Here is a 27,370-nt window from a genome sequence, read left to right on the forward strand (position 1 = left end):
AGTTCTGAAGGCAAAAGGGGGTCCAACCCGTTACTAGCATGGGGTACCTAATAAAGTGGCCGGTGAGTGTATATGAAGCACTTAATAACTGGTCTAAAAGATTTAGGTATATTTATCCTAAATCTTTTAGACCATATTTATCCTAAATCTTTTATCCATTATATGATTAAGTATCATACTAGCATTCATACTATTGACACTCAAGTATTATTTTGTGTGTGGTTGATTTTGCAGTTAGATTTTTCTTTTTATCTACTATGCCATCTTTAATACAGTAATACCTGTTCACTAAATACATAGAGGAATGAGAAATACATTGGTCTTTCGTGTTAAATTTCTCGTTGCCAGTGGCAACTAACAGCAACTTATAGAGGTCCTATTGTGTTTCCCTGTTTGTAATCTCTGCATTTGAGGGGTTGGTAATAAGCACAATGCTAACCATCCATAATTACATGCAAAGACAGAGGGGCAGGGCAGAAAGATAAGGGGGAGGGACTGATCAGCTGGAGGCTACGCATGTGTAACCTTCAATGCTTGCATGACTATACAGTCATTACACAATAAACGCAAAAGAAACAGTAAGTGTTCAAATATTTTTATGGGTTTTATCCGTTGTTTTTGAATCTGTTCTAGGTTTTGTTCCGTAACGTTATTGCATGACTTGCAGATCATTTGGACTATAGTGTTTATGTCACATATTGTGTCAGTGCGTTGGGTCATTTAGTCGGACAAACCTTAGTTTTCAGCTTTTCTATTTGATGCTCAACATCATCAATGTCCTCTGTGTTCTCCAGGCGTTCATAGGCCACACTCCGCGTGCCTTTAATCAGGTTCAAAGGCAGTACAGACATACCGTATGCCTGAAAGACAAGTGCAGAAGTTCTATTTTATTCACACATTATTGTCAAAGAGGAATAGCACGTGTCTGAGGAAGACCCGGCTGGGCTGAAACATTGCATCACAATAAAATGTAAGGGAGAATTAGCAGAGTGCGGGCGTCTCATTCCTCCCCCCCACGCACGTGCAAGCACACACACACACACACACACACACACACACAAACACCTGATAACAAACCCATGACAATGTTTAACACGACAACAGTCGAATGTGTAAGAAAACACACACAGCCTTCATATAGTTTTTGGGCTTCCAGATTATTCCATTTTTGGTACAGGGAAAATATTTAAATGGTGGAATCTATAATTGTGCTGAGGTTTGTTGGTGAATTTGCTGCAACCATTTTGTGTGGATATCACTGCCTTATATCACCGTGATGCAATTCATAGCTTAACAGTGCCCCCATGTGACAACACTATCCTCTATCCAGGATGTGATACATTTTTTATAAGCAGATTTTGTGGAGAACAATCTGGGTTAAAGGAGGAGTCATCAAGTTCTCATGAATGCTGAATGACATGAAGTAAAAAAGCAATACACAAACTTTTAGAGGTGCATACAATCCATAAATAATAAACAAAGATAGCCAGACATTCACATTTGGATACATACAGTGACAGCAAAGAGAAACAGAGAGATATTATGTGCAGAAATCCACAGACATTAGTTCAGTGTTCAATCACCTGAAGGGATGTTTGAACATTAAATAAAAATGAGGGGACATCTCTAATATCAGGAAACTAACCAACTAATACAAATGAAAATAACAGCGACAGGCCGATGCTTTCTTGCTCTCCCTGTGCAGTCTCGCTTTAACCAACTTGAAGAAGTGCCAATTTATGGGTTTATAATAAAACAAAGGGGCCTTCTGTGTATCTTCAAGACAGTTCTAGCCTTGTCGTCTTTATTCTATTTTTCAAGTGGGTAAAACGTCAGAGCCTATGTTTTTCTAAATCAACTTCTACTAGTTTCTGAGTGTTAGGTAGCATTCAGAAAGTCGCATGGGATACTAAGTCAGGCTAGACTATTATTAGTCTCTGCTGTGGATCTCTGCTACGGGCAAATGTCGCCTCCTGCAATGAATCATGGAGCTCTTAAGGCCGGAGCATGTCCCGAATATCAAACACACTCATAAAAGGAAAACCTGTCCCAGATCCCAAGAGAAACACTTCCGTTCCCCTCAAATGTGCAACTACATGGTAAAATATAAAAGAAGAAAAAAACACAGATGTCCCTCTGGTTAAGTGCACATTTTTAGTTCATGCATACTCATTAAGGTTATTTTAAAAACCAACTGTGGACAATAATTACCAGAAATAGCTTGGAGCAGGGTGGATGGGAGTGTGTGTGACTCTATGTGTGTGTTGGTTGAGGGGGATTACTGGCTGAAATCATTCAGAGAGAAGTGGACATGGGTCTCCTACACAAGCCTCCTCTTTGTTGCTTTTTCTGCTTGTGATGGTAGAGCCTAATAAAAGAGGAGGGGGGAGTCAGAGAAGCCCCCTCTCCTTCATCCTCAATACCTTTTGATGAAGAGGTCATTCTAGTATAACATAGGTAATTAGTACTATGTCATGTATACATTGGCATTTAGATAGTTCCATTAATTTATAGGGGTGTCAATCACAAGGTATTGTATAAGTTATTTGGACAACATTTGTTGCATAGATGGAGTTTGACATTTGAGCCAGGGGGGGGCAAAGAAATAAAAAGAAAACTTATTGTAGCAGCTTAAATCTGGCCTACAACTTGGGGAACACAGTATGAGCACATATAGACAAAACAAACATGCTAAATAAGCATATTTGTTTATTTTTAAAGCAGATTTTTAATTAAATTGTAACAATTTAAAAATTCATGAAATCCAACTGCAGCATGCCTGTCTCATGTCTAAAATGTAACAGTGAACAACCAGTGTTCGACCTGCTGTTGATATGCCTCTCCAAACACAGAAACAAAGCACAATCACCATAAAATGAAGAAAAAAGATACGTTTTGTGACGTAATCCAATGACACAAAAAAAGTATTCCACAGCGAGACATCAGCTGTTTTTTTAATAATATGTTGGGTTGTAATTTGGTTGGTTGCTCATTTTTGTTTGCTTTTATTGTGTCAATTATGTTCTTTCTACCTCTGCATGAAAATCATATATTTATCTTTTTGAAAGAGAGTCCCACCTAAGTGATAAGGACCATTTCGAATAAAAAGGTGACTCAGTTGGTCAGGTATTTTACCTTATTTACATCCAGTAAAGGGGTTCTGAAGGCCTTCAGCTATTATAATGGAGGTCAGAACTGACAAAGTGGTATGATAAAGGGGCCACTCAATGTTAAAACAGTTGCATTTAAATAGTTTAGGCAAATTACAAAATAGAACCCAGTGATGCAGGCAAAGCTTAGTCAGTCTTTACTAGTCTTCTGTACACATTGGGGTGCTATATACACATTGCATGTCCATGGAATAAAACATACATTGTATTCTATATTCTAAAAAATAAGCCGTGATATTTAGTGTTCACATCTGAACAGGCCCTCCACAGACTGATCTCTTTCTCGGTAGTTAAAATCCATACTGTATATCTGCCCGTTCACGGACAGTGATTAGATGATGCAATAGATATAATGGGTTTAAGGAAAGCTCTGACTTCTGATTGGTGAAACTATTTTTAATGCAGACCAGATCAGATCAATCATGATATCATGTTGTATCAACTTGTGTTTTCCTTTCCTTCCAACAGCTGCCTAACAAAACTCTTCAGCATTAATGTCCAGGGCCCGCTGGATCTTGCAGACCTTTAATTGCTGTTATAAAGTTTAAAGATAATAGATAGTTTAGAGTGTAGTAAATTTAGTAATAAAAATAAGGAATATTCTGATATGACAGCAGCCAATGAAGAGAGCAGAGCAGCACACACATTCAGCCAGTTAATCACTTGCCCTAGGTTGACCCCAACAATATTACTTTTCATGCTTAAAACGTTTTTCATATGGGCCCAGTAGAGGTCTAAATAGTATTTCAATATAAAGTACGTGTTTTTGCCTGAGGTTGTGTGTGAATGAAACATTTAAAACTCTTTTCAATGAATAGCAATTTTACCCTGTTTTCAACAAAACTAAATCAAAATAGCAACCCAGTTATGAAAAGGCTTTCCATGCCACCTCCAACCAGTAGACTTCTTTGGATTTCTAAAGACATTGTATCAAATTCGACCTGTTCCCTCATCCTTTAATTAGTGTAATTAATTCTAATTTCAGATGCTAATATGTGATTTTTTTTTTTTAAAGGGTGCATCATTCGCACCCTAATGCACCTGTGTTCAAGAATCTTACATGAACTTAAATTTAAGCGCGTTGAGAATAGCAATGTGTAACTCAAGTGTTTTTTTGGCAGGGATCATGCTCTGAGGCCTTTAATAGTGGAAATTCGCCATACAGACAGTTTCTGCAGAAGGCCCTTTAACCTGAGAACAGACACGGAATTTTGACACAATTGAACACAATTTTGGTCTGTTATCATGTTATTAAAAATCTAATTACAATTCTAAACTTCAGTTAAAAAGTGGTTAAGAAATATAAATTATATAGATCCATTGTAAATATAAAAAAAGAAATGAAAGAAGCATCAAAGGATTGGAAAAGCTTAAAGTAAGTACAAGTGATTCCTCTCTGATTCACTCAGAGACCCCATCTTCCAGGTCAATCTCAGGCCCTGTGATTAGATCAACAGACGATAATCTTCTCAACTTTACTTCCGCATCAGCATCTTATGGCTGGTACTTTAAGAGCAAGAGAAAGGTAGGTCCACATGAGAAAGAGCCATGAGAGTCATAAATCAATATGCCAGCTTAGATTTTAAATGAAGTCAAAGGAATTCACATGATGCACGAGTTTCAAGATGGCCTGATTGGTCTGCTCGGTACAATCAAACAAAGCGGGAGATAATCTAGAAGGAAAATGCATGTGCAAACATTCCAGGGAATAAGAAAGAAATTTAATATAGTTGGAGATTTGCTTTATTGAATACAATTCTCACAATCAAAAACTGACTGTTTAAGTATTAAAGCAACACTTGAGAACTTTTCCCGCTTCGGTCCCCCTACAAGTTGGAAGCGGAATTGTCCCTTTATGAATGAATGAATTCAATAATTAATTAATTCATTGGTTTTAACTAAAGGGTAGGGACCCCCCCCCCCCCCTCATAAAAGATTGTCAAGGAAAAGAATTAACAAGACAAGAAAGCAGGAAAGTAAATTATACATAAAAAAACTAAAACAAAGGACATATACACTTTCAATATAGATGCATACATACACTTCCATTCCTTATCAATGCAGTGATTACAAAAAAAGATTTAAGGTATAGTATGAGGGTAAGCTCTTTTTGATGTACTGGACAGTAATGTCACAATCTACATTTATCATTGGTGTTTAATTTACTGACAATGAGAAACATTTTTGCATTTAAGATGTTAAAAGCCTTTGCTTTCAGCAGAAAGATACCAAACCTTGTCAACCTGGAAGACAATATTTGTTTATAAGGTGGTCTCTGTTTAATATAAATGTGTGTGCACAACTTTCTGTTGTGCACACAAAGAAGTAAAAGCAATACATTGGTTCACTTTTTATTAATTTTAAGTGCACAAAGCTGCATTGCTATATACTGTTTACATCAAAGAGGTGCTTGCATTAAGGGTAGCTGGCTAGTTCTGCACAAAGAGTAGTGATAAATTACCACAGGAGGCATGGACAACATTCCTGCTTATGGAGCCTGTCATTTTGATTCCATTAGTTAATTAGGCCTAATAGTAACACATAGTAAAGAACGATAAATCACCACAGCTCTTTGCAAATATGGGTAGGTTGCCACCAAGAAGAGTTTTTCTGCTTGAAGACAGAGGACAGAGCAAATTAAGTAGATGAAAGGATAAAAAGTAAGAGAAAAAAAGGTGCTTCTACATTTATGTCTGTGAGAATAAAAGAGGGAGAGGCTGCTGCTGTTGTCCCCCAAGGGCCTGATTTCTTTGATTGACTTCATCAAAACAAGAAACATCAAAAACAAAGACACACTGGGAGTTTTGATTTCCACAGGGCATTCAGAGTCAAAATCAACATGGGGTCAGTGCACACTTCCATCCTAAAAAGGTTTTAGGTATTTATCCACTCTTAAGAAGAATGTAAGAAGCAAAGTGAGAGAACAGTGGATACAATCCCAGCTGAAATGGATTAAATATGTCCTTAAGCGAGATTGGGTCTACAACTTGCTTGACTGGATTGTGTTTTATTCATTAAGAGCCCCACATTCAATTGTTGTGTGATTTGTCAAATAGGACTTTTTGAGCTCAACAGAAATTGGATAGATTGGGGTTGGCTGTCACTTTTACTCTTGCTCTCTGAGTTGATACCCGGGTACTTTCTGTATTTTCCCCAGTAGATTCTATTCTGTGTTACTCCCACCCTGACACTAGTGCCACCACCTCGAGGGAATATTCACAGTCTAGTTACCAGGATAAGGGCTATGAAAAATGGACGGCATTAAGAAGTGTTGAAGCACAGTAGATTTTTCTGATATAGGGAAAAAATGAAATACCGCAGAATACTGAGGGACTCAAAATACAGGCATATATTAATGGGCATTGAGGTAGATCTGCATAAACTAGACAGCTGATAAGTGGTTGATCGGCCAGTGAAGGGTACACATGTACATCATGCAAAAGTCTCGGGTGCTCAGGTGAAAGAAAGCAGTCTGAGTAATTTGAGCAATTGAATGCCGGAGTTTTGAAATCACGAGGCATTACTAATACTGAAAGACGACTTCATCACCAGGTACATCTCAACCAAAAATATTGTGGTCCATTTGTAGAAAAAAATCTTTAAGAAACTGCGCTGCGGCTTAAATATTTTAAAAAAAAAGATGCATTATTGACCATGGCACATCCGGTGAAAAATCATGTTGTGTAAGCTAATACAAGGAAAATTATTCAATGTAGCCTTTCTTCACACTTCAAAACAATTTATATGTCAAATAACTTAATAGGCAGCGGTCCTATTAATCTACAGGGCTGGTAAGATTAGGAAATCGCTACATTGAATAATTTGCCTTGATTATGGTGCAGATAAAATGCCAGATGGAAAAACATCAACCACTTGTCTCAGGTCCCAACTCACCGTGTAAGTGATCACTGCCAACATGCCAATCAAGGTCAAGGTGCTGATGGAGAAAGACAGAGCAGGTAGACCATCTGCAGGTGAAAGGACAGGAAAATCATTAGAGATCTGACCGTGACCTCTGTAGGAACCACTAGTTCAACTATCATGAGCCTACTTTCTTGATTGCGCTTTGACGGTATTTCAATCAGCTGTTTGTTGTTGTTTGTCAGCTGTCAAACTCACACTGACAAATGAAACGTTTCCAGCATTCAAACCCTATTGCAATGACTGTATGAACTGAGTAACACTGCAGCTACATTTGTATTTGAATATTCTAAAGATGCTTTCAAAATGTCAGTGCAGCACTGCTGTAGAAATTCCAAGGGGAGAAATTCATGAAGACTATTTGACGCAATCTAGTTTGCTCTAAATCCCCCACTGTGCACTGCACATAATTCAAAAGGAACACGAGTGCTGTGTTTTTGTGGTTGAGGCACAAATCGCTGTAATGCACAGAGCCAAACCTGCTGTTACAAAACTGAAGCTGGTACAGGAAAGGTACACAGACAGGAACAGCAGCTGCAAAAAATAGCTAATGTGCTAATGTTAGCTACTGGCTAACATTTTGGATCAGAAACAATCACCCTATTCAGTGGGTGTGATAAATGGACTTTGATGCACAACTCTCTCAATAGCAATTATAGTGAAGGTAGATGGATATTCAGAAAAAGTGAATCTTTTCACCCAGTAAAAGCATAAAATAATATTTACTATTCACCCTGGGAACAGTCTATGGCCCTGGAGAAGCTCTGTCAAGTCTGAGGAGAAGGCCTTAATGATGTGACGGCGATATTATAAGGACTATACCAGCTTGGTTGTGGAGAATACACATTTTCGTTTATCAAAAATAAGTGGGAATTAACCAGGTAAGGAGGATCTTGAAGGTATTATGAAAAACGTAGGATCCAGCGTTTACAAGGACAAGGCCTCCTGCTGGTATGTGGTACTCCTGGATTTTATATCTGCCTTTAATGAATGCACACTAGCAAGTCTTCCTCTAGAGACACATCACCACCATTTTTTGCTGTCATTTTATACATTGATCACGGACAGTTTTCAAACAGCTGGACCTTTCAGTGTATGTAGGTTGAGTTGATTTGTGTCACCTTTGATTGAGGCAGAAAGGGGACCACCCATCAGGCAAGGGCAACAGTAGGTGTCACACCAGCTGTCAGAGCTGGAGTTAGAAGACAGGGATTGATGGAGAGACTGATTGCCTCTATCCCCTGTCAAGATCCCACCTGTTATAGGCTTCCACGTAAAAAGCTACACAGTTGTCCCTTTAGAGATATTCCGCATCTTCTCAGCAGCAACTTCAGTGCCCAGCCCACCTGTCAGCACAGGGATAGGTGGCTCTCTGCTCGCCTTTCTCCTTGACAGTAGCATTTGTTTGCAAGTAGTAAGTCAGTATTCAGGGCATGTGTAATTTGTGCTGTTTATAACATTTATCACTTTCTTTTAGAGGCATTTCACAAGCAGCAGGACAAAGAGGTGGAAAATGAGAGATAAATTATATGCCTGCTCCCTATTGTATTGTATGCAAAAAGGAAAACTTTGAAGTCTGACAGCTGGGCTGAACATTAACATTTGAATACATGTTTCCTATTCCCCGAGTGTTTCATTGCGATTTTGGTGCCATTGTTTAGTGGTGAGCTTGGTAAAATAGACAATAGCTCCATGTTCTGCATCAAGAACATTCAGTCCATGAACTCCACACAAAGCAAAGGATAGATGTTTCCTGCCAGTCTCCTTGGTTTCTTGAGCAGATTTTCCGGGGATTAAACAGAAGGAATATTGTCTGTTATCGGCAGTGCTTCCACATCTGTACAGTTTCGATTCCAACAGCAATGGAATTAGGTAGCTCTTATCTCACCCTGCATATAGCCTTTCAGGCTTTGTGCATGCATGAGACTTGTACAGAGAGGTGTTTATTAAGGAGCTCCTTAGTCAGGGCCCTTTACTTCTGTGGATCGACAGAATCATTACAATTGAATAGGATGCCTATGCTCAAGGAATGGGATATAGTATAATGTATGACTGCAACAATAACTACATACTGCCAAACAGCAGCATGTAGAGGCCTATAGCAAAGTTGCTCAAATTATCAGACACAACCATAGCTCTTGTTTTTTTCCCTGTTTGGGTTAAGCTGAAAAACTCATATAATATGGGAAATGGGGTTATATTAGAGTTTGTGTTTCAGAATATATTTGGGGTTTGTTGTAGCTTTAATTCCACATTTGAGGGACAACCTGAGGGAGACTTGAGATCATCACGTCAACTCCCTCACCATGAATGAAATCAGCATCAAATGCATTTACCCTGGATTATTACCCATGCTATTTTAAAACTCTGTAAGCAAAACATGCTATCTGGTGTGTGGAACCATAAAAACAGAGATAGCTATAGTCAAGGTTACATTATGACATGTAGCCACACTGCCAGTACATAAAATATAAATAGAGAGAGCAACAAAGTGGAGATTGATTTAATACAATTAAATGCAGGAAGGCCAATATCCTTCAGGCATTGACGTTGACGAGACAAGTGGACATACGCTACAACAAGCAAACACACTTGTTTGATATTTTAACATGTATTATTTTTCTCTTTTCTTGTTCTATTTATTCATGTATACTTTCTTACCACTTTAATAAACACAGCCATTCTCCTACAGGAAAACAGAATAATTTCATAATGCTTTTTTTTCTCTATTGTAAACTATAGAAACAGTAAAACACACTGTTTGAAATAACTGCTATGGTTTAGGTATGCTTTCACACATGTATAGTATATAAAAATATTGAGGATAAGCAGTGTTTCTTGCCTAAGTAATTTTAGTTGGAGTAGGACTACCACACACTCTACCCCATATTGAGGCATGTCCAGAAGTACAAGATTGTGCTGTCCAGACTTGAATACAATAGTAACTGATCTGGATTATTTCGGCATCATTGAAACACTGTTAAAGAGGGTGCTATGAGCGTCTGGATAGCTCAGCTGGTAGAGCGGGCGTCCATATATAGAGGTGTACTTCTCAAACTAGCAGACCTGGGTTTGACTATGACCTGCGGCCCTTTGCTGCATGTCATTCCCCCCCCTCTCGCTTCCCTTTCATGTCTTCAGCTGTCCTGTTAAAATAAAGGCCGAAAATGCCACAAAAATAATCTTAAAAAGAAAAAGGAGCGCTATGCAGGGCAACTTCTTGCTGTTTACTTGCTTTTTGCTCGCAGGTTTCTCTATAGATTTCCCCATACTGCTTCAGAATAGATATCTGGCAAGTCCGATGTTTACTTGAGTCTGACTCCTCGCTCGGTCAGGCTACCGTTTCCTCTTTCTCTGTTCGTCCGACAATGATTTCCTAGCTTTCTTTTTTGCCGGCTAAGCTATGACGCTAGTGTGATGTAAAAAAACTCCATTGTTACCTTGTTCTTATAGCTTGGCGGTTCCTGAATGGCCGTATGTGTGCAATGTTGTGAAGCAATTTGTTACATCGTAAGACCTGATATCACGCGATACATCCTGACGCTGAGGCTGGCGGCCCGGAGGCCCAAAGTTGCAAGGGTGGTTTTTCCGTTCACAGGCGTTAGGGGGAAGCGAGACGGCCACAATTCAAATGAACCCAAAGCTGTTCAGTTAAGGTAAATTAAGCTAACTGCATAGCTCCCCTTTATATATGTAATGCTGGGTCCATTAACAATGTAGTGGCCTTAATGAACAGTTGTTGTAAAGCAGTCAGCAGGGTTGTGTCAAAAGGGCCTTTCCTTTAGTCAATTAACCTCCCATCTGGAGAGGGAAGAGATGAGGAATTAGAAAAGAGATGATCCTAACATTCCCTCCTCAGCAGCCGAGCAATTTCCCCCTGTGCCAAGGGAGGAAGGTTAGGGAGAGCATGTAGGGGTCTACTACTGTGAAGAGAGGCAGATGGTTCAACTTCCTCCTTGATCCCCAGATGGCAAAAGGCCAAAGTATTGTTAGGAGTGCACATTTGGCAAAGCGCCGTTCAACAAGTGAAGAGGCTCAAGGAGGCTGTCTTCACAGTGGGGGGATCACACAGTCAAATAATTTTTTATCAAGAATTATGACTAGCAAATTTCCTATTGTACAAAAATATCGAGGCTATAAAGTCATCGTTTTTCAAATATATCCCGTGGACTTGCTGGGAAAGTGACAGGTTTGTTAGTATCTTACATGTATTTACAAGTATAGACAAATGAATGATTTACAAAGAGAAAATTTGACTTTGTACATCCCTTTACAAAGTTATTTATGCAATTAAAATCACCACACATTCAAAATATGTGTTACGCCAATTATTGTATTTGGACCATCAACTGTGTAGCATTCTGTTTTGTTTATGTATGCGTAAAACAAATCTGCCCTACTTATGATTCAGCACCTAGGTTTTATAGCTTATAGACATGAGCAAAATGGAAATAATATTTCCCTCACAATCAACCCTATGGAACATTGCATTCTTTTTAAACAGGCTAACCTGCATTACTCCATAAGTACTTGAGACAACTTTTGTGTTGTGTTTTGTCTGCAATTGCACCCCATCTAATTTGCACCCCATTCTGTCTAAACACACTATTAGACTTTACACCGATCAATGTGGGTGGATAGTAGTGGAATAGTATAAAGAATATAACAGAAAGAAGTAGGTAATTTTACAGTGGTAAAATGGATAGGGGCAAGAGATTTGACATTAAGCGAGTAATGACTATGTCTACTGAAGGGTGGAATGAATTTATTAAATAAAGGAATCGTGGACACAACAATGATAAAAGTAATATACAAGTATTTTCTGAAGAGTCTATACTTACGACTACTCCCAAGCTCTTCAAAAAGGTACTGTACTTTCTCCCATTGGGTAGAATTCTGACCAGGTGGGGCCTCAAGAGGAACAAAGGCTCTGAAAACAATTAAACAATAATTTAGCAGCAGAAGTGAGGTAAAATCCAATATATTGCTTCTACGCTGGTACTGTGCCTAGTGCACAATATGCTTAAGTTTAGACTTCGCACTGGCAGTGATTGTTTTAGCAACTGGTGAATTTTCTCTACGAGCCACACACAGGTTTCAAAGGAAAAACAAAAAAAACTGTCCATGTTTTTTTTAATCATTCTACAACAAATGAACATATACCAGTAGCATTGCTGTTGCTAGAAGATGGCAAGAGAGGCAGAGAAATACAGTCAGAAAGACAGTCTGTAGCTAGTTCTGTTGGGAAACAGTGACATACACATTGTTTTAAAAATACTTTTTTACGTGTATTACTACTACTACAAATATGAGTCATGTCAGCACTTGAATGTAGATATGTGTGCCCAATAAAGTTATACGATAACCTTTCAACTAATCATGTTTCAACCTTTGAAATAGGCCTCCACGATTAATCGGTATGAAATCACAATCTCGATTCATCTTTTTTTTTTATGACTTTAATTGTTCTTTAATTTTACGAGCCAAATGCATCACAAACGCTACTACTTTCTTTGAGAGTTTTAAACAGACTTTATCAAACAGGCTTGTGGTGATGTGCAATGTGCTATAGATATAGCAACATGACGGAGACAACAGGACAGAGAACCCTACAGGTGTGCATTCACTGGCGACCAGATAGCTGGTTAGTAAATACGTAGGAACACCAAAAGCGGGAGGAAACATGGGTTAATATGTGGAATACTGGGACTGCATGGGAGTCGATGGACTTCCAAAAGTTCGCCACTCGAACCAAAGTTCAAAACACCTGTTAATGACTGTCTTCTAAAACTAAATTAAAACAAAGCATTTTCAAAAAATAAAAAATAAACTCGCAAACCTGCTTCAAAAACTACTTAAAACTAAACTGAATTTGAAAATCCAAAGTCAAATCGAAATAAAAATAAAAACTATTAAAAAATGCCAAACTATAATAACCAGTAATATGGTACTGCCAATTTGTTTTGCTTTGTCATGGTCCAAAAAATTGTGGCAGAGAATCGTGATATTAATTCTAAGCAAATAAATTTGATTGGTATTTTTCCCTGGATCGTGCGGGCCTACTTTAGACTTGTGTTTCCTTAAAGAGATAGACGTTTCGTTTATTGTAATAAGTTCCCTAGCTCCTAATAACATTAATCACTAATCCTGATAACATTTAGCCATTTAACACCTTCACTCACTTAGAAAGATCAGAAGACTTTTTAAGGTGTCCTTTAATGTCTAGAGAAGTTTTAGATAAATATATGAATTGTATATGAACAGTACTTCAATGTTGTGGGGGGAAGATGTAAAACATATTTTGTCGTCCCTTCTGAAAAAGCACTTCTTAAAACTACCAGTATCTCTTATCTATAAGCTGAAATGGGGAAATGGTCAACAGTAAGTAAGAATTTCTCAGAGAGCAAATAAATATGGTACTCTATAAATCAATACCGATTTTTTTCCTGAAGTTCAAAAATCATTCACCAAGATCAGCAAATCAAAAGACACCCTCTTTGCTTCATATGCCCAGCCCTACTTTTGTAAAGGTTTTAGTCAAAATATAATCAATAATATTTAGACAAACTTAAAAATTAAGTCTTAAAAAGCTGGATATATGCCTAAATAACTTGTTAAGAAAAATGATTTGCAGAGGCAAAAGAAACCAGTAGCAGTGAAATATCAGGCGTCATTTAAGGAGTTTAACACTTTGGAAGGTATAAAGAGAACAAACAAAAGCCCTCAAGAAAGAACCTATTGATTGAAAAGTCACCAAACACAGCCATTATGTCTCGCTGTATCAGAAAAGCAGGCCAGGATAAAAGCTATCATGTTGTTGAAAATCCAAGGACCGAAGCAACAATTGCCAGAACAAAGCAGCAACAGTTCCAGTTCATGAGGTAAAAGAGGAGCTAAATTGCTTCTGTCTATAAAAAAAGTCCTAAAATCCAAACTTTAAGCTGTTATAAAGTATAGTCAGGTGTCTAGGTCAGGGGCATTCGTCCAATGCACGATTTAATGGTTGAGAGAGCACATTGCATTGTATAGATTGAACTCCAGGCATGCTGTCACAGCTGCAAATAATTCTATTATGCAGTGCAGGTGGCACTGAACACAACCAGTGAAAAAAAAAAGCCGATAAATGGGACAGGGCTAAAAAGTTGCATCAATGCAGATTTGTACATACATTGTTACAGAAATGCCTCACTATTCCCTCCAAAAGTGCATTGTACAGAGAGAAAATGCAAGGAATCTACTTTAGAATCAGATAGACAACAACACAAATTATATTAAGACAGGTCTCTAGTTCTTCTTCTAAGGTTTATTTTAAATGGCTAATCACGGCCAGACAATTGGTACTGTTGCAGTTTGGAGGATTCATCCTCTCATTAACATTACACAATGACATATCCAAACTTTCCTCCACCTATCGTGTACTGATGCAGAAGAAGCCACCCATGTCTCCAACTTACCCAATTAAAAGGAGCACCACGCAGACAAGGACAAATCCAACGGTGTACTTCAGAGCGTTTTTCACTTGCTGTAATAAAAGAAAAAAATAAACTGCTCAATCACAGCCAAGACGTGAAATATTATTATTCATTGTGAGTGAGGGAAGGGCGTTATACTCCATTTAGCTAAGGACTATTGAGAGAGCTACACAGAGTCAGTGTAGATCCAGTTTGACCTGGCAGAGATAACATGTCACTCCCAGTGCTATTCAAGGCACTTTTAAAGTAACAATACAAAAGACATCCCTGTAAGTAAGAGAAAGTGCCTCTGTCAGCTCAAAACTGACACATAGAAAGGAGAAAAGGTACTATGCATTAGCTGGTGTTTGCCACATCACTCACTAAAAAGACAGGGATTTAAAATGTCAATTTTCAGGTGACAATATGCAGCCTATAATTTACAGTATGGTGCAACGGTTTAACAATGTGACATTGGGTTTTCTTATGGTCACAAAATATTTTTAACAGATATTTTTCTTTCATTGCTTTCATTGTTTGTCGTGTACAATATTAAAATGGGTGCTAACAAAAGGGGCTGTTGCCTTAAGCTAGCCTGACAATTTTACTAAAATGACTTAAAGACATTACCAAATGTGCCAGCCGCACCTGAATCATCTGAATGAAATTAAAATTCCTCAGAACCGAATCTAAGCAGGCTACATGGCAGTGTGAAGAAGAAGAAAGGTGAATTCTCACCGAGCATTTGTTCACGTTGTCATCGTCCCTTTCTTCATAGTAGAAATACACAAAGGGGATCCATAGGAACACACAGAATAGTATGATGGAGTAAAGTGCTATGAAAGAAGAATTGAAATCCAAGAATTAGACAAACACTAAATATCCTTACCCCCTCCCCAGCATGGCATCCTGTTCTATCAAGACACTAAAATGGTAAAACATCACAGGCATTCATGACAAGTACTGTACATATGTAAAAAACTATTTTTTTTCATTCAGATTTGAAATATAACCCAATTGAACTGAAATAATTTCTTATGACAATATACACATCCAAACTGATTCCTGTGAAAAATAAACCTTAAATTTCAGCAGATGTTAAGGCTTCTTTGAGGGCTATTGGAAAATTTATTTTCTTTTTTGTCCTCATTGTATTTAACTTCATTGAGTTCTGTGCTCACTGTACTTACTATCCTTTATGACTGTGACATCTCATGCCACATGGTCTAGAGTTTGAGGAGAATTGTTTCTAATCTTTTTAAACCAATCGTACTTTTTAAAAGCATGCTCGTGGGTTTGTGAGGCAATTTTAGTGTTTTAATGAAATGAAATGAAAAGTCTGGGGAAAACTTCCATCAGACGTAGTTTTTTCATGGAAAAAATGTACAGTAGGTGTTTGGGCCCAGCAGGTGCTTATAATTGACATGTTCTGACATATGAGTTAAGCAATTAAGGACCAATGTGCATAGATGTACAGTATATTTGTGCATTTACAAGTTATTGATTGGTGTGTTAAGCAAAGTATTGTATCCCCCTATAAAATGTTCTGATACGCAAAATAAAGTGAGGTCCTTGTGTGTGTGTGTGTGTGTGTGTGTGCTATTTAACCAGAAATGAGCCACACAAATAATAAAAGGTTATATTTAATCCAGCAGCATCATCACCGGAGATCCCCTTAAAAATTGTATCCATTTTATCAAGCCTTGCTAAGAACAAAAACTGAAAAAAGTTTACTAGATTGTTCTGTTAAGTTTGGCGTGCATTAATGTTATCAATCAAAAAAGTGACACATCTATTTTTTAATAGAATCATTCAGAATGGTCTCTTTAGCATCCGCAACCAGTAAGGTTCATGTAGTAAAATAACAAACTTTCTTCATGCTGGTAGTTAATAATTCAGTTAACTTTATTTGACTTCTTTCTGGAATGATAAGTGGACCAAAACCACACTAAGAACTGTTAAAAATGACAAGCCACATCAGTTATATTAGTCAGTATGCTTGCATTTTCTTTATTATCAGAGCTATTTGTATAAGCCAGTTAATGATTCCACTGGGTGTGTCTTGAGGCAACGTTGTTTCTGTTCTGATTGGGATCCAGAGCACTAAACAATTGATTGAATTAGAGAGGCATTTGTATGTTTAAATACATTATCCTTCTGACATTGGTGTATTTAAGATTGCTTTGGGCAAAACTCCCAAAGCAGGTAATGATCAGTCCCATTTCAATGGTGACCAGCGCAAAAGCAAAAAGCCATCTGGATTTGAAAATTGATTTCCTTCGCTAGAGCGGCTAACCTTCTGTATGAATGGACACAGTAAGTGGATGCAATACACCTTGGCAAAAGAATTCACTACTTTCTGGTCCAATCCTTTTTGTTTGTATGTTTAGTTCTTTCTGTACAAGCCGCTTTCAAACATTCAAATGCATTAGGAATTCATAGAGTGGAGGTAAATCAAAAACACTTAAATAGAGAGATGCTATTTCAAGCTGGGGACGTTTCCATCTGCAGCAAATAAATGAATGTCGAAGACAGCCCAGACAACCCCAAAATAACTCAAAGAAAAGCACGTCACAAAGATGTGCTCAGCAACATGTTTAACATTGCTCAATCCCTTCTTAAGATGATAATGTAAATCATTAGCACGAGTCACATTGGGATGCTAACCACAAATAAAATGTGCAGGAATACAAAAACAGCTTACCACAACTAAATCCATTTCCTTTTTTTCACCTAATGTTAAATAGAGGTTTGGTATGACAGTAGTTTTTTCATGATGAACAGTTTTTTTTTTTTTGTTAAAATAGCATACAAAACACACCATTTCCAACATGTTCACATCCTCTGCCCCAAACACCCACATTCGTCATCAGCACAAGCTAATACAACAACCAGAACAATGCACTAAAACACAATAAAATAATAACAAAATAAACACTTGTAAACCACATAAACATGCATATTTGACAAAACACTAAGCACATTGTGTATGTCTCTCCACTAGTACATTGCTTTTTAGGAGCCATCCAGAAAGCTATGGTATTTTCTGCATTTCCTAGTGTAGACATTTGATCTGGAAACCTCTTCTGTGTTTTCAAACACCGCCAACCTAGCCATCTCACAAGCCCACTCTTGGATTGGCGGCATCCCTTCAGTAGAAAGTTTTCATTCATAAGTTTAGGCCTTGATTCAAAGTCGGCAAAATCAAACAAGAGTTTGAATTAATGAAGACACTAAGTACAACCCTTTAGAACCTTTTCCCCTCCGTCAAACGAGTAAAAGCGAATTTGGCCTTAAAAGCAGCTGTGACATGCGCTTCATGCCGTGTGCTTAGATCATTAAAAATAACTAATAAATTAGTTATTGCAACGGCTAAAATGTATTTAGTTGTTGTTTCTGATGTGTAAGCCCATAAGAAACAACAACAACTAAATACATGCCATAAGCACCGCCATTATAGCATGATAAACTTACACAACATATTTTTAATTGAAAACTAACCTTTTCATCCACAACATCAGTACCATACTTCCACAACTTCCATGTATATGTGGAAAAGAATTGTTCCATATCAGTCAAGAATGCATGGCCTCAAGGAAGTACATTGTGAAATAGACTATATTTTACAAAATGCTCTCTCTGCTGCAGACAAACGATGTCACTGTTATAGTGGCTTGCTTTTTGCCAGCAGTTATTGTGACAGGGCATTACTTTCAATAAACACATGTTCATTGCTTGACTAAGGTATCCATTTACACTCATTTACAGCCAGACAAACTGAGTTTAGGATGATGCCAGAAGCCGATAAATGCAAGCCATGCACAGTATGCAGCCGCTGGCATATGCTTGTAGGTTAAAGCAATGGGTAAAATTAATCATGAATATTAACATACTGAGAGAATAGGTCATACTGCATTATCATGTATCATCCATTACTCTCTAAGCAGATCTTCTACCGGGAAAAACGCCTGACCAGGGATACAAGTTTAGCACATTTATCCCCCTGACAGAGAGCAGAGGAATAACTAATGTATTATCCTTCCTTAACCCTGTAGTTCCTAAATAGAATACTATATTTACTCATAAAAGGAGAAAGCAAAAAATGTCAATGAAAGAAACATATTTTGGAGGATTGGTTTATGTGGAGGTGGCTATAAAAGCCTTGATCTGCCAATTGAGTGCCAGCTGGGGAAACAATTTGAGGACATCAACACAAGCAACCTCATTATATTTTAATAACCATTTGTGGCACCTCACAACAATTATAACTATAACACCAACAAACTATCAATCAGAGCAGTACCAGTAGTTTCACATAGTGAGAAACATAAGAGCCTTGTCCTCGCCTTACTGTGGCTTTCCACAGGGGTATTAACACCTGGAATCTTGTCCCTCGCAGACAGGCAAAATGTATTACACTTTATGTGAAAATTAAAAGCCAGGGGAGCTTTTCTCCCAGAAACATTGTCTCTGACAAAGGACTCTAGATGACTGATGAAACTATCTGTCCATACAGACACTTGCTGAAAGGTATGACACTATGAGCTTGCACTCTCAAATCCAGTAAATATCAGGGGAAGCACCATTTTTGTGAGGCCACACCTGGGATAAAACCCTAGTGAATATTAAGAATTTGAGAGGTAGCATGAAAGACAATTTGATGCCAGTGTTGCTCTATTTCTGCTGGATGTGTAGGTACACAGATGTTTGCTAACAGTCACAACAGAAAAAACTTAAAGCTGATTGAGTATTAATGCTCACTGCTTTGAGATGTTTTGAAGTCATTCTTCAAGCCACTTAATGCATCTCAAAAACGTCAAAGAGAGGTTTAATAGGGTACAGGAAAACAAATTGTTTCAAATAATAATTTCTTAATATGACAATTCTATAATTGAATCAAAAAGCTCAACACTATCTAAAGAAGAAAAAAGGATGCTTCCTTTGTTTGGCCAACAGACTCTGGAACCTTGTCTGTAAGGTTCTGATTTTTAATTTCATTTGAATTTTGTTTTACTATTAACACACTGCTTTTCTAATTAAACCTATTACTAAAAAAAAAAATCAACATCTAATATCACAGTGGATCAATACTTAAAGAATAAATACAATATCATATCAAAAGGTCTGCGGTGGTTCCCATTTCTGACAGCACATTAGCAGATTGTTTGCATTAACTGACATGTTTCTCAGCCTATGACACTCTGTTTTGACTGCCTATTGCTCGGCCCACCTCTCCCCCACCCACCTTCCACACTGTCACCAATATTCAGATTTGTTGCCTCCAAACTGACAAGATGGCAGCAATCACTAAACTCAACTTCAGACTGTAAATGGACAATCTGGAAACCTTTAGGTTATGTTTTAGATGCTGGTTCTGCATGTAGAATCTCTGACATACAGCCACATGTTTCTCCAGTTTGTTGCCATCTGCTTGTCAATGGATTGTCACAAAGTGAAACATCCTGTTTTGTTTCACTTGCTCAATGGTACATTTTGTTTGATTGAAAAGAAGCCACCATATCCCCAGCAGCACAATTGGACTCCACAGGGCTCATTGTAGCTGTTGCAGGAAGTAGGAACCACCAATTTCAAAGAGTAGCGTTGAAGGACATGAATAGTGAGCTGGTATAGAAGTACTTCTTCAGTGGAAAAACATCTTTATGCACCAGATTATCGTGGTTCCTGCGCTAGAAGACCAGTGTGTATTAAACACTATTTCTACAGCTCCATTGAGCACAACCAACCACCCCGATAGGAATGTTTGCAGAATACATTTAGCTGTTGTTTGGTTCATGCTGCACTGTGCCATCTGACCGTAGACACTTTCTCTTTTAGCTCCTATTGTATGTCAAGTTAAATACGAATACCAATATCAAATGTCATAAAACTTCAGGCATTGTAAAGGATAATGCATTTTAGCTATCTCGGCATGCTTACCAAAAGCTGGTAGAAAAGTTACTTAGTTACCCCATGTCACCTCCAGGTAACACATAACCTGGATTTACAGTGCTGGGGTAAAGCCTGACCAACGCACTGGATGTTCCTCCCATTCTGCTATCTCCACTATCTATTTTGCAAGGGCAACATCATTGAATCTGGGGTTTAGGACAATTGTGATGGCTTTCAAGAAATACAAACAAGCCAGAGACTTTTTTTCCCATTTCCCAGAATAGATAAACAGTGTAGCCAGAGAATACTGTGCTCCAGCGCTGACACAGCACTGTGGAGATGGGTTTGGAAATGCAAGTTTACGTAACACACAACAAGTAACAATGTTTATTTGAATTTTCACAAGGCATTGGTCTGAACTAGGTTAATGACATCTGCATGAAATAAAAATGCTTATAATCTTTGAAGATTAATGGCAAAGCAACAATGATACAATTGAGGAAACAAAGTGGTATACTAAAGCCCGACCAATACATCAGAACGGCCAACAGTATCGGCCCATATTAGAATATTACAGATATAGTGGTATCAGTGTATCTGTAAGTCAAGGACCAACAAGAAATGATATGACTGAAATATCCAATATGTCTTTAAGGTAATTTAGAAATAAACAAACAGTTACCTAGCTCGTCTAAAATGTCCAGCTCAGTAAAATTTTGTTAAAATTCTTTGATTAAAGTGATTCTCATCAAATATGTTGTTAACATTTTAACTTGAAAGTCTCAGTCTCAAGTTGTGGCTTTTGCATACAGTGGCAAGAAAAGTGCTTCTTGTTACTTATGCACACTGGACAATGTTCTTTGATTGAAGGCCCCTCCATATCACACAGAGCTGCCCTCCAAAATAAATCTGCTATTTGTCAATGTTTTCAGAATGCTTTTAAAAGAAGCACTAGGCTACCTAAACAAGAATCACTAAACAAGAATCACAGACAAAAACAAAGTACTTGCAGTATTTACAAGAGGATAGCATCCTCTCGAACTTCTGCCCTACAAATGGCATTAAACAAGGCAGAGAGAAAGCCAATGATTTATTTAAAGGTCCCAGGGGTATTTTGCCCCGTTGCTTAAGGGGCTTTTGCACCACTGCCTTGAAGTACTGAGCAGTCTAAGGGAATGTATAAATGGACAGAGACTGGAGACTAAAAGGCTAGGCTTTCAAACTTAGGGTTTGTCAAAGATCACAGAAAGCTATTTGGGCTCTAAAAAGAAGTGGGTGTTTCAGTTACAGAAATACTTAGCCTCTATCAAGTTGAAGGTACATTTTATCTCTAATATTACACTGTGTAGAAGTTATGAACAAATACAGTGTTCATTTTATAAAGACACTAAGTAACAGCTCACTTTGACAAAATAGTCCCTGTTTTTGGCATTACAGTTGCATTCTGATATAGCGGTAACTCTATTCATCACTGGTACTCAGGGCCAAAAACTATGCTCAAGCGGGCATAAATGCCTGCTGATTGTATCTTTAATCTAAGATATAACATAACTGAAATGCATTTAATTGACCTACTTATGATGTTAAAGGGGGGGCGTTGCCATGTTAGGAAAAGGAGTCTAAGCAACTTTGAGATTTCACAGAAATGCAGATAGAGTGCTTTTAAGTGCAGTTTAATCAAAAGTGTGCAAAAAAATCCTATACATATCACAAAGTTATTCCCACTCATTCTGTATAATTGTGAGGATTTCTATAATAATGAATACTAGAAGCATGGCTCAAAAGTAGCAAAGCTCTTAAAATAACAATAGAATTGTGTTATATTATAATTAGCCCACTATGATTTAATAACAACACTACACTGTGCTTGTAAAACTCTACAGGGTAATTATATGGCAAAAAGGTGGATTCAAAACTGCTGCAGAAATGCTGTCCAGAGGAAAATGTACACATTTCTGAGCCAATAAGTGGCAAAATTTCACCAAATGGAAGCTATGTAAGGCCATCAAACGATTCCAAACATCAAGTAAATAATGCAGAGTTCTAAGAAAGTAGTAGACATACACATGCTTATTAACTGTGATGACCACTACAATACAAGCCAATCACCTTGAAGAAAAACATGTTCCAGTGGAGAGAGAGATCTCTGTGTCAAACCTGTAATTATTCCATTTGTGAAGAGACAAATGGACAAGGCTGTCAAATATGGTCTTAAAGAAAATTCATCTTTAAAAGGTTAGATTTAAAAGGAGGCTGTGCATACAACACACATGGAGCTTGGTCTCCACCTACTGGCAAATAAAAAACAGCCTTAATGCACATAAAAAAGCACTGCCCCCTCGTGAAGCAACAATTTGATTTATCATATTTTCATATTATTTTAGCCTTCAGCAAAGTATGACTTTGCTCAGCCTCAGCTCACAGTCCTCTAAAAATGTCATCTTCACAAACATCTATTCACTGCAGAGACACTGTATAGTACGGTCACATAGATATGCATCATTTTAATTTCAATTTTAATTTGTTTATTAATCCCCAGTGGGGAAATTACAATTTACACTCTGTGTACACACTTTGTTAGTAATCACACACAGGTCTGACATACACACACATGTTCAGGACCTACACATGCACTAATGGAGAGATGTCAGAGCGAGTGGGCCGCCAGCTGAAGCAGCGCCCTGAGCGGTTGGGGGGGGGGTACGGTGCCTTGCTCAAGAGCACCTGGCAGTGCCCAGGAGGTGAAGTGGCATCTCTCCAGCCACCAATCCACACTCCCTACTTTTTGGTCCACACAGGGACTTGAACCAGTGACCCTCTGGTTCCCAACCCAACTCCCTACGGACTGAACTACTGCCCCCCCCCATCATGGATCCCGTTTTACTTTTTAAATACAATCAAGTATTTGACTTCAACTAGTTTAAGCAAATGATCCAAATCTGTGTCAATCTCACTCAATATATTACTATAACACCTACTTTCAGATTATTTTTAAGATAAAAAAGTAATCTTATAAAATAACATGTCAAATGGTGCATCAGTAATAGGCATCTCTAAGCTGGGAATGCATTTGCAATATTTAAAATGCACTAGCTTTATTCCATAAATATGCTTTGAGGTACGTTGCACAATATCAATCATGGCAAGGCTCTGATTTTTGTATTTTAGGGTGTCATTACAAGCACTCAGCCTCCCTTGTCAACAGCCAAAGGTTACAAGACCACAACAAATTTGGAATCAGATCATTCTGCACCACACAGTCCCAGAGCTATGATCACATGGATACTGTATGCTTGAGGCAAGTAGAAAACTCTTTCAAGCGTCTCCCTTATCCCTTTTCTAGCTCCTGGAATGCAAACTCTTGGTATGTCAAAGAGTTTTTAGCTGGATAAGATTTATATTGAACTATTGGATAAATGTAACAAATACAAACTACAGTGGTGCTCATACGTTTATTAAGGCATGATTAATTTGACTAAAAAGTCCCAAAAAAATTTTTACTTTTGTAAATTTGTCTTAATGCTTTATTAAAACCCAAAAAAATTATCTTGTCTCGTAAATAAATGTTCTTTAAAATGCAGGGGGCATAAGCATACACCCCCCTATGTTCAATTCCCATAGAGGCAGGCAGAGTGTTAGTTTTAAAGGCCAGTTATTTCATGGATCATGATAAAGTTCCCTTGGCCTTTGGAATTAAAATAACCCCCCCATTACCACATAATCTTCACCGTACCTAGAGACTGGCATGGTTTTATTTCAGTTAGCTTAATAGCTGGATTGATTTGCATTGAGAGATGATCCTATGGAAAGTTCCCCATGCCAATCTCTAGGCATGGTGAAGATTATGTGATGATGTGGGACTAGTTTAATTCCAAAAGCCAAGGGAACTTTATCATCTTGGATCCATGAAATAACTGGCCTTTACAAATCAAAATCTACCTGCCTCTATAGGAATTTAACATATTGGTGTATACTTATGCCCCCTGTATGTTAACAACATCTATTTATTTATTTATGATACATTATGATACAAAGAAAATTGCTTTCCTTAAAAGGTTGGATTTTTCCTATTTTTTCAAATTAAGATTCATTTTCAAAAGATGATTTTTTTATTCCTCTTTTGAGTCAACTTTAGCATGGGTTCATAAAAGTATATGCACCACTGTTTATTTGTAATACAATACCTACTACAGACAATGTAGAATCATAAGATCTGCATCAATTTCTTGAGTGTAACTGTACCATGGAAATTGTTTCTAGGCAGTTTGGCCAATAGATGAATTAAATCACTGCATCCACAAATAAGCCTGCAAAATGATAGATTTCTTTAAGTCTCTATGAAGGAAAGTTTCAATAGAGGGGATATCTAATGTAAACTATAGATAGTTATAGTGGAAGTCATATTTGTGTTCTATTTTCTCTTGAATGCTGGATTCCTGTCTGTAAAAGACAATTTTCTGATGTCTTTATACCAGTGGAAATGGTTTCTTTGATTGGGCTGTCTGGGCAAAGAGACATTTTGTCTTGCATTTGGCATTTCTGAACAGACGGTACATAACAGTGTTACTGACAGGCACTTTAAGCCAGCATCTGTTAGAAAATGTGTGATCTAGTGTCTTTGGCATGACTGAATTTACGATCGTCAAAGACAACAAACTCATGTTATCCTTTAATACGACAATCATGAAGAAATTTCAGTGGCACTAATAGCCTTCAGTTAGGAATTTATCAGCCAAATTGCCTGGATACCATCCCAATGAATTGCAACTTGGACCTGCCCTTTCTTATAGAAAGAGAACCAGGCAGGATAAATCCAAGATGCTACTTATGATACAACACAGTATGCCACAATTCAAAAACAGTCACTGACAGCGCCAGTGAAACATAATAATTTCATGAATGCAAGCTAATTGTGAGAAAAAAAGACATTTAAAGCAAGTTAAGACGGATGTAGGTAAAGGCTGGCATTGAAAGTAATACTACTAGATTGTTGTTGTTTCTTTTTGCAAGCAAGCACACAAGCCCTCCAATGATCGCGAAGGTGGTGACCAAACTGGTTTGCCATTCAGTACAGATTTGAAAAATGATAAGGTACATACAACAGTAAATAATTCTTATGATCTTCAAAACTAACTTTTTTTACTGGCACAAGCTGGATAGTTGGCATTTCCCATTTCTTTTATATTCTTTAACAGGTGATAAAGGAGTAAACTCTTAAAAATATAAAATACTCAAACAGCAGCAATAACACTCAATACCTGTTGGTGGCGCAGCTGTTAAAATTGCTGCAGCTATTACGTAACTTGCCTGGAGATGGTAAAATCAACTTTACAGTTGTAGGTCTAAACTGCTGCTGCAATTAATACACCTTTTTCACTGTATACATTTTTAACTGTGATAGCAGGAAAGCGCAAGTTAAATTAAGTGCCATCGTAAGCCATGACAGTGTGCCAGAGAACATACTACCAGAACCCCGGAGGCTCACCTAATTGGAATGCAGTCGTTTTTAATTTTCAGTCAGTTTAACGTATTCCGTTTTAAGGCACTGAGCCAGGCTGCATAGTTTTGGGTGTCTGTGGCCCAACTGGTAAATAGGTATTCAACGTTAGTGATAGTTTGTGTGAGTGAGAATGAGTGCGCTCATTTTAGATGAACAAGATGAGAGTATATACTGTACAGTGTTCGGTGTTTTTAAATGCCGCTGTTGGCTGGGCACCATTAAATCTTATGTACGGGACAGTTCTATCCCAGAAGATATTGTAAACAAACATTGTGACTGGGTCTATAGATTTTTTTCACGGCAGACATCTTGACATATCAAAGTAGAATAAGCACAGGTGAATCTGATAACATTAATGACAACTGCATTACACCTAGAGAAATCGTGCAAGCTGGCTCACTGAAATAGCTTACTGGGACACTTAATGTAACTGAGCCATTATTAAGGTTAACAATTTTACCTTTTCTGCTTTGAAAAGGATCCATCACGTGTAATGCTTTCATAACAGTCACACAGTGTGTTTTCACTTAGTTTGGCTAATTGGACATCTGTTCAGGTTGAAGTTAGGCTGCGCTATACTGGAATTACATAAGGCCACCTAATGTCTTGAACCAATAATAATTATAAAAGGTGTAATGCAAAACTAATAGCAGGATCAGTCAAGAACAGCCTGCACATGCCTGCATGTCTAGCTTAAGTGGAAACACCTGTGTTGATGGACCATGGGTGTGTGGACTCCTACGGGTTCTTAAAAAAAAAAAGAAGCAATAATACATAATTTTTACCACTGCTATGGTAATCCTGACTAACCATTCTTATCAACTTTTTAAAAAACTTGATCTGTAAGCACAGGATTTTTCTATCCAGTTTCTTGTTTACATAAAGTCTGTAGCTTGTAGTCTGTAGTCACATGCATCAATATACAAAGCAGAATACTTTAAATGATAAAACATAGCAGCGTCTACTAAACAAATAAAGGTTATGTAACACTGTAACAGAGAAAGGAATTACACACATTTGCATTACTGAAATATATATGACCAATAACCAAAGACTATAATAGCAAAAATGTTAAGAGGCTGAAAACAATTTCCTTTGTGTTCACAAGCAATATAGTTATGGGAACACTCTATGTGCTCCATCTACAGCACAAGGCACATCCAAGGAAAAACATTTTAGCATACTTAATATACAACAGAAAATATAATTTATTATAGAAAGTTTTATTTAATGTTAGCGACCTGCTATTTGACAAATTCCATTCGTTTTAATGGTCAAAATGGGCATTTTGCAAAATAACACTATAAATAATTGATATCTCTGATGTATTGCATCATCATGGGAAAAAACCTGTTCAGTCAGTCCATTTACATTACCCAGTGAAAATGTATTTTCACTATTGACTATTTCAACAGTATTAGTCACTGTATTATTAGTAT

At 37.6% G+C, this 27,370-nt stretch overlaps 1 protein-coding gene across 1 annotated transcript in view; it reads right to left on the minus strand.

Annotated features, from left to right (window-relative positions):
- Positions 1-27,370, minus strand: part of lmbrd1 (LMBR1 domain containing 1) — a 49,746-nt gene that overhangs the window by 18,700 nt on the left and 3,676 nt on the right. The window contains exons 4-8 of the mRNA XM_034898300.1: positions 15,281-15,378; positions 14,546-14,613; positions 11,933-12,021; positions 7,065-7,138; positions 735-860 (exon numbers count right to left, since the gene is read on the minus strand). Of these exons, the coding sequence (XP_034754191.1) occupies positions 735-860; positions 7,065-7,138; positions 11,933-12,021; positions 14,546-14,613; positions 15,281-15,378 (455 nt within the window). The remainder of the gene's footprint in view (positions 1-734; positions 861-7,064; positions 7,139-11,932; positions 12,022-14,545; positions 14,614-15,280; positions 15,379-27,370) is intronic.

The sequence above is a fragment of the Etheostoma cragini genome, chromosome 17 (genome assembly GCF_013103735.1).
Source record: "Etheostoma cragini isolate CJK2018 chromosome 17, CSU_Ecrag_1.0, whole genome shotgun sequence".
Classification (NCBI taxonomy): domain Eukaryota; kingdom Metazoa; phylum Chordata; class Actinopteri; order Perciformes; family Percidae; genus Etheostoma; species Etheostoma cragini.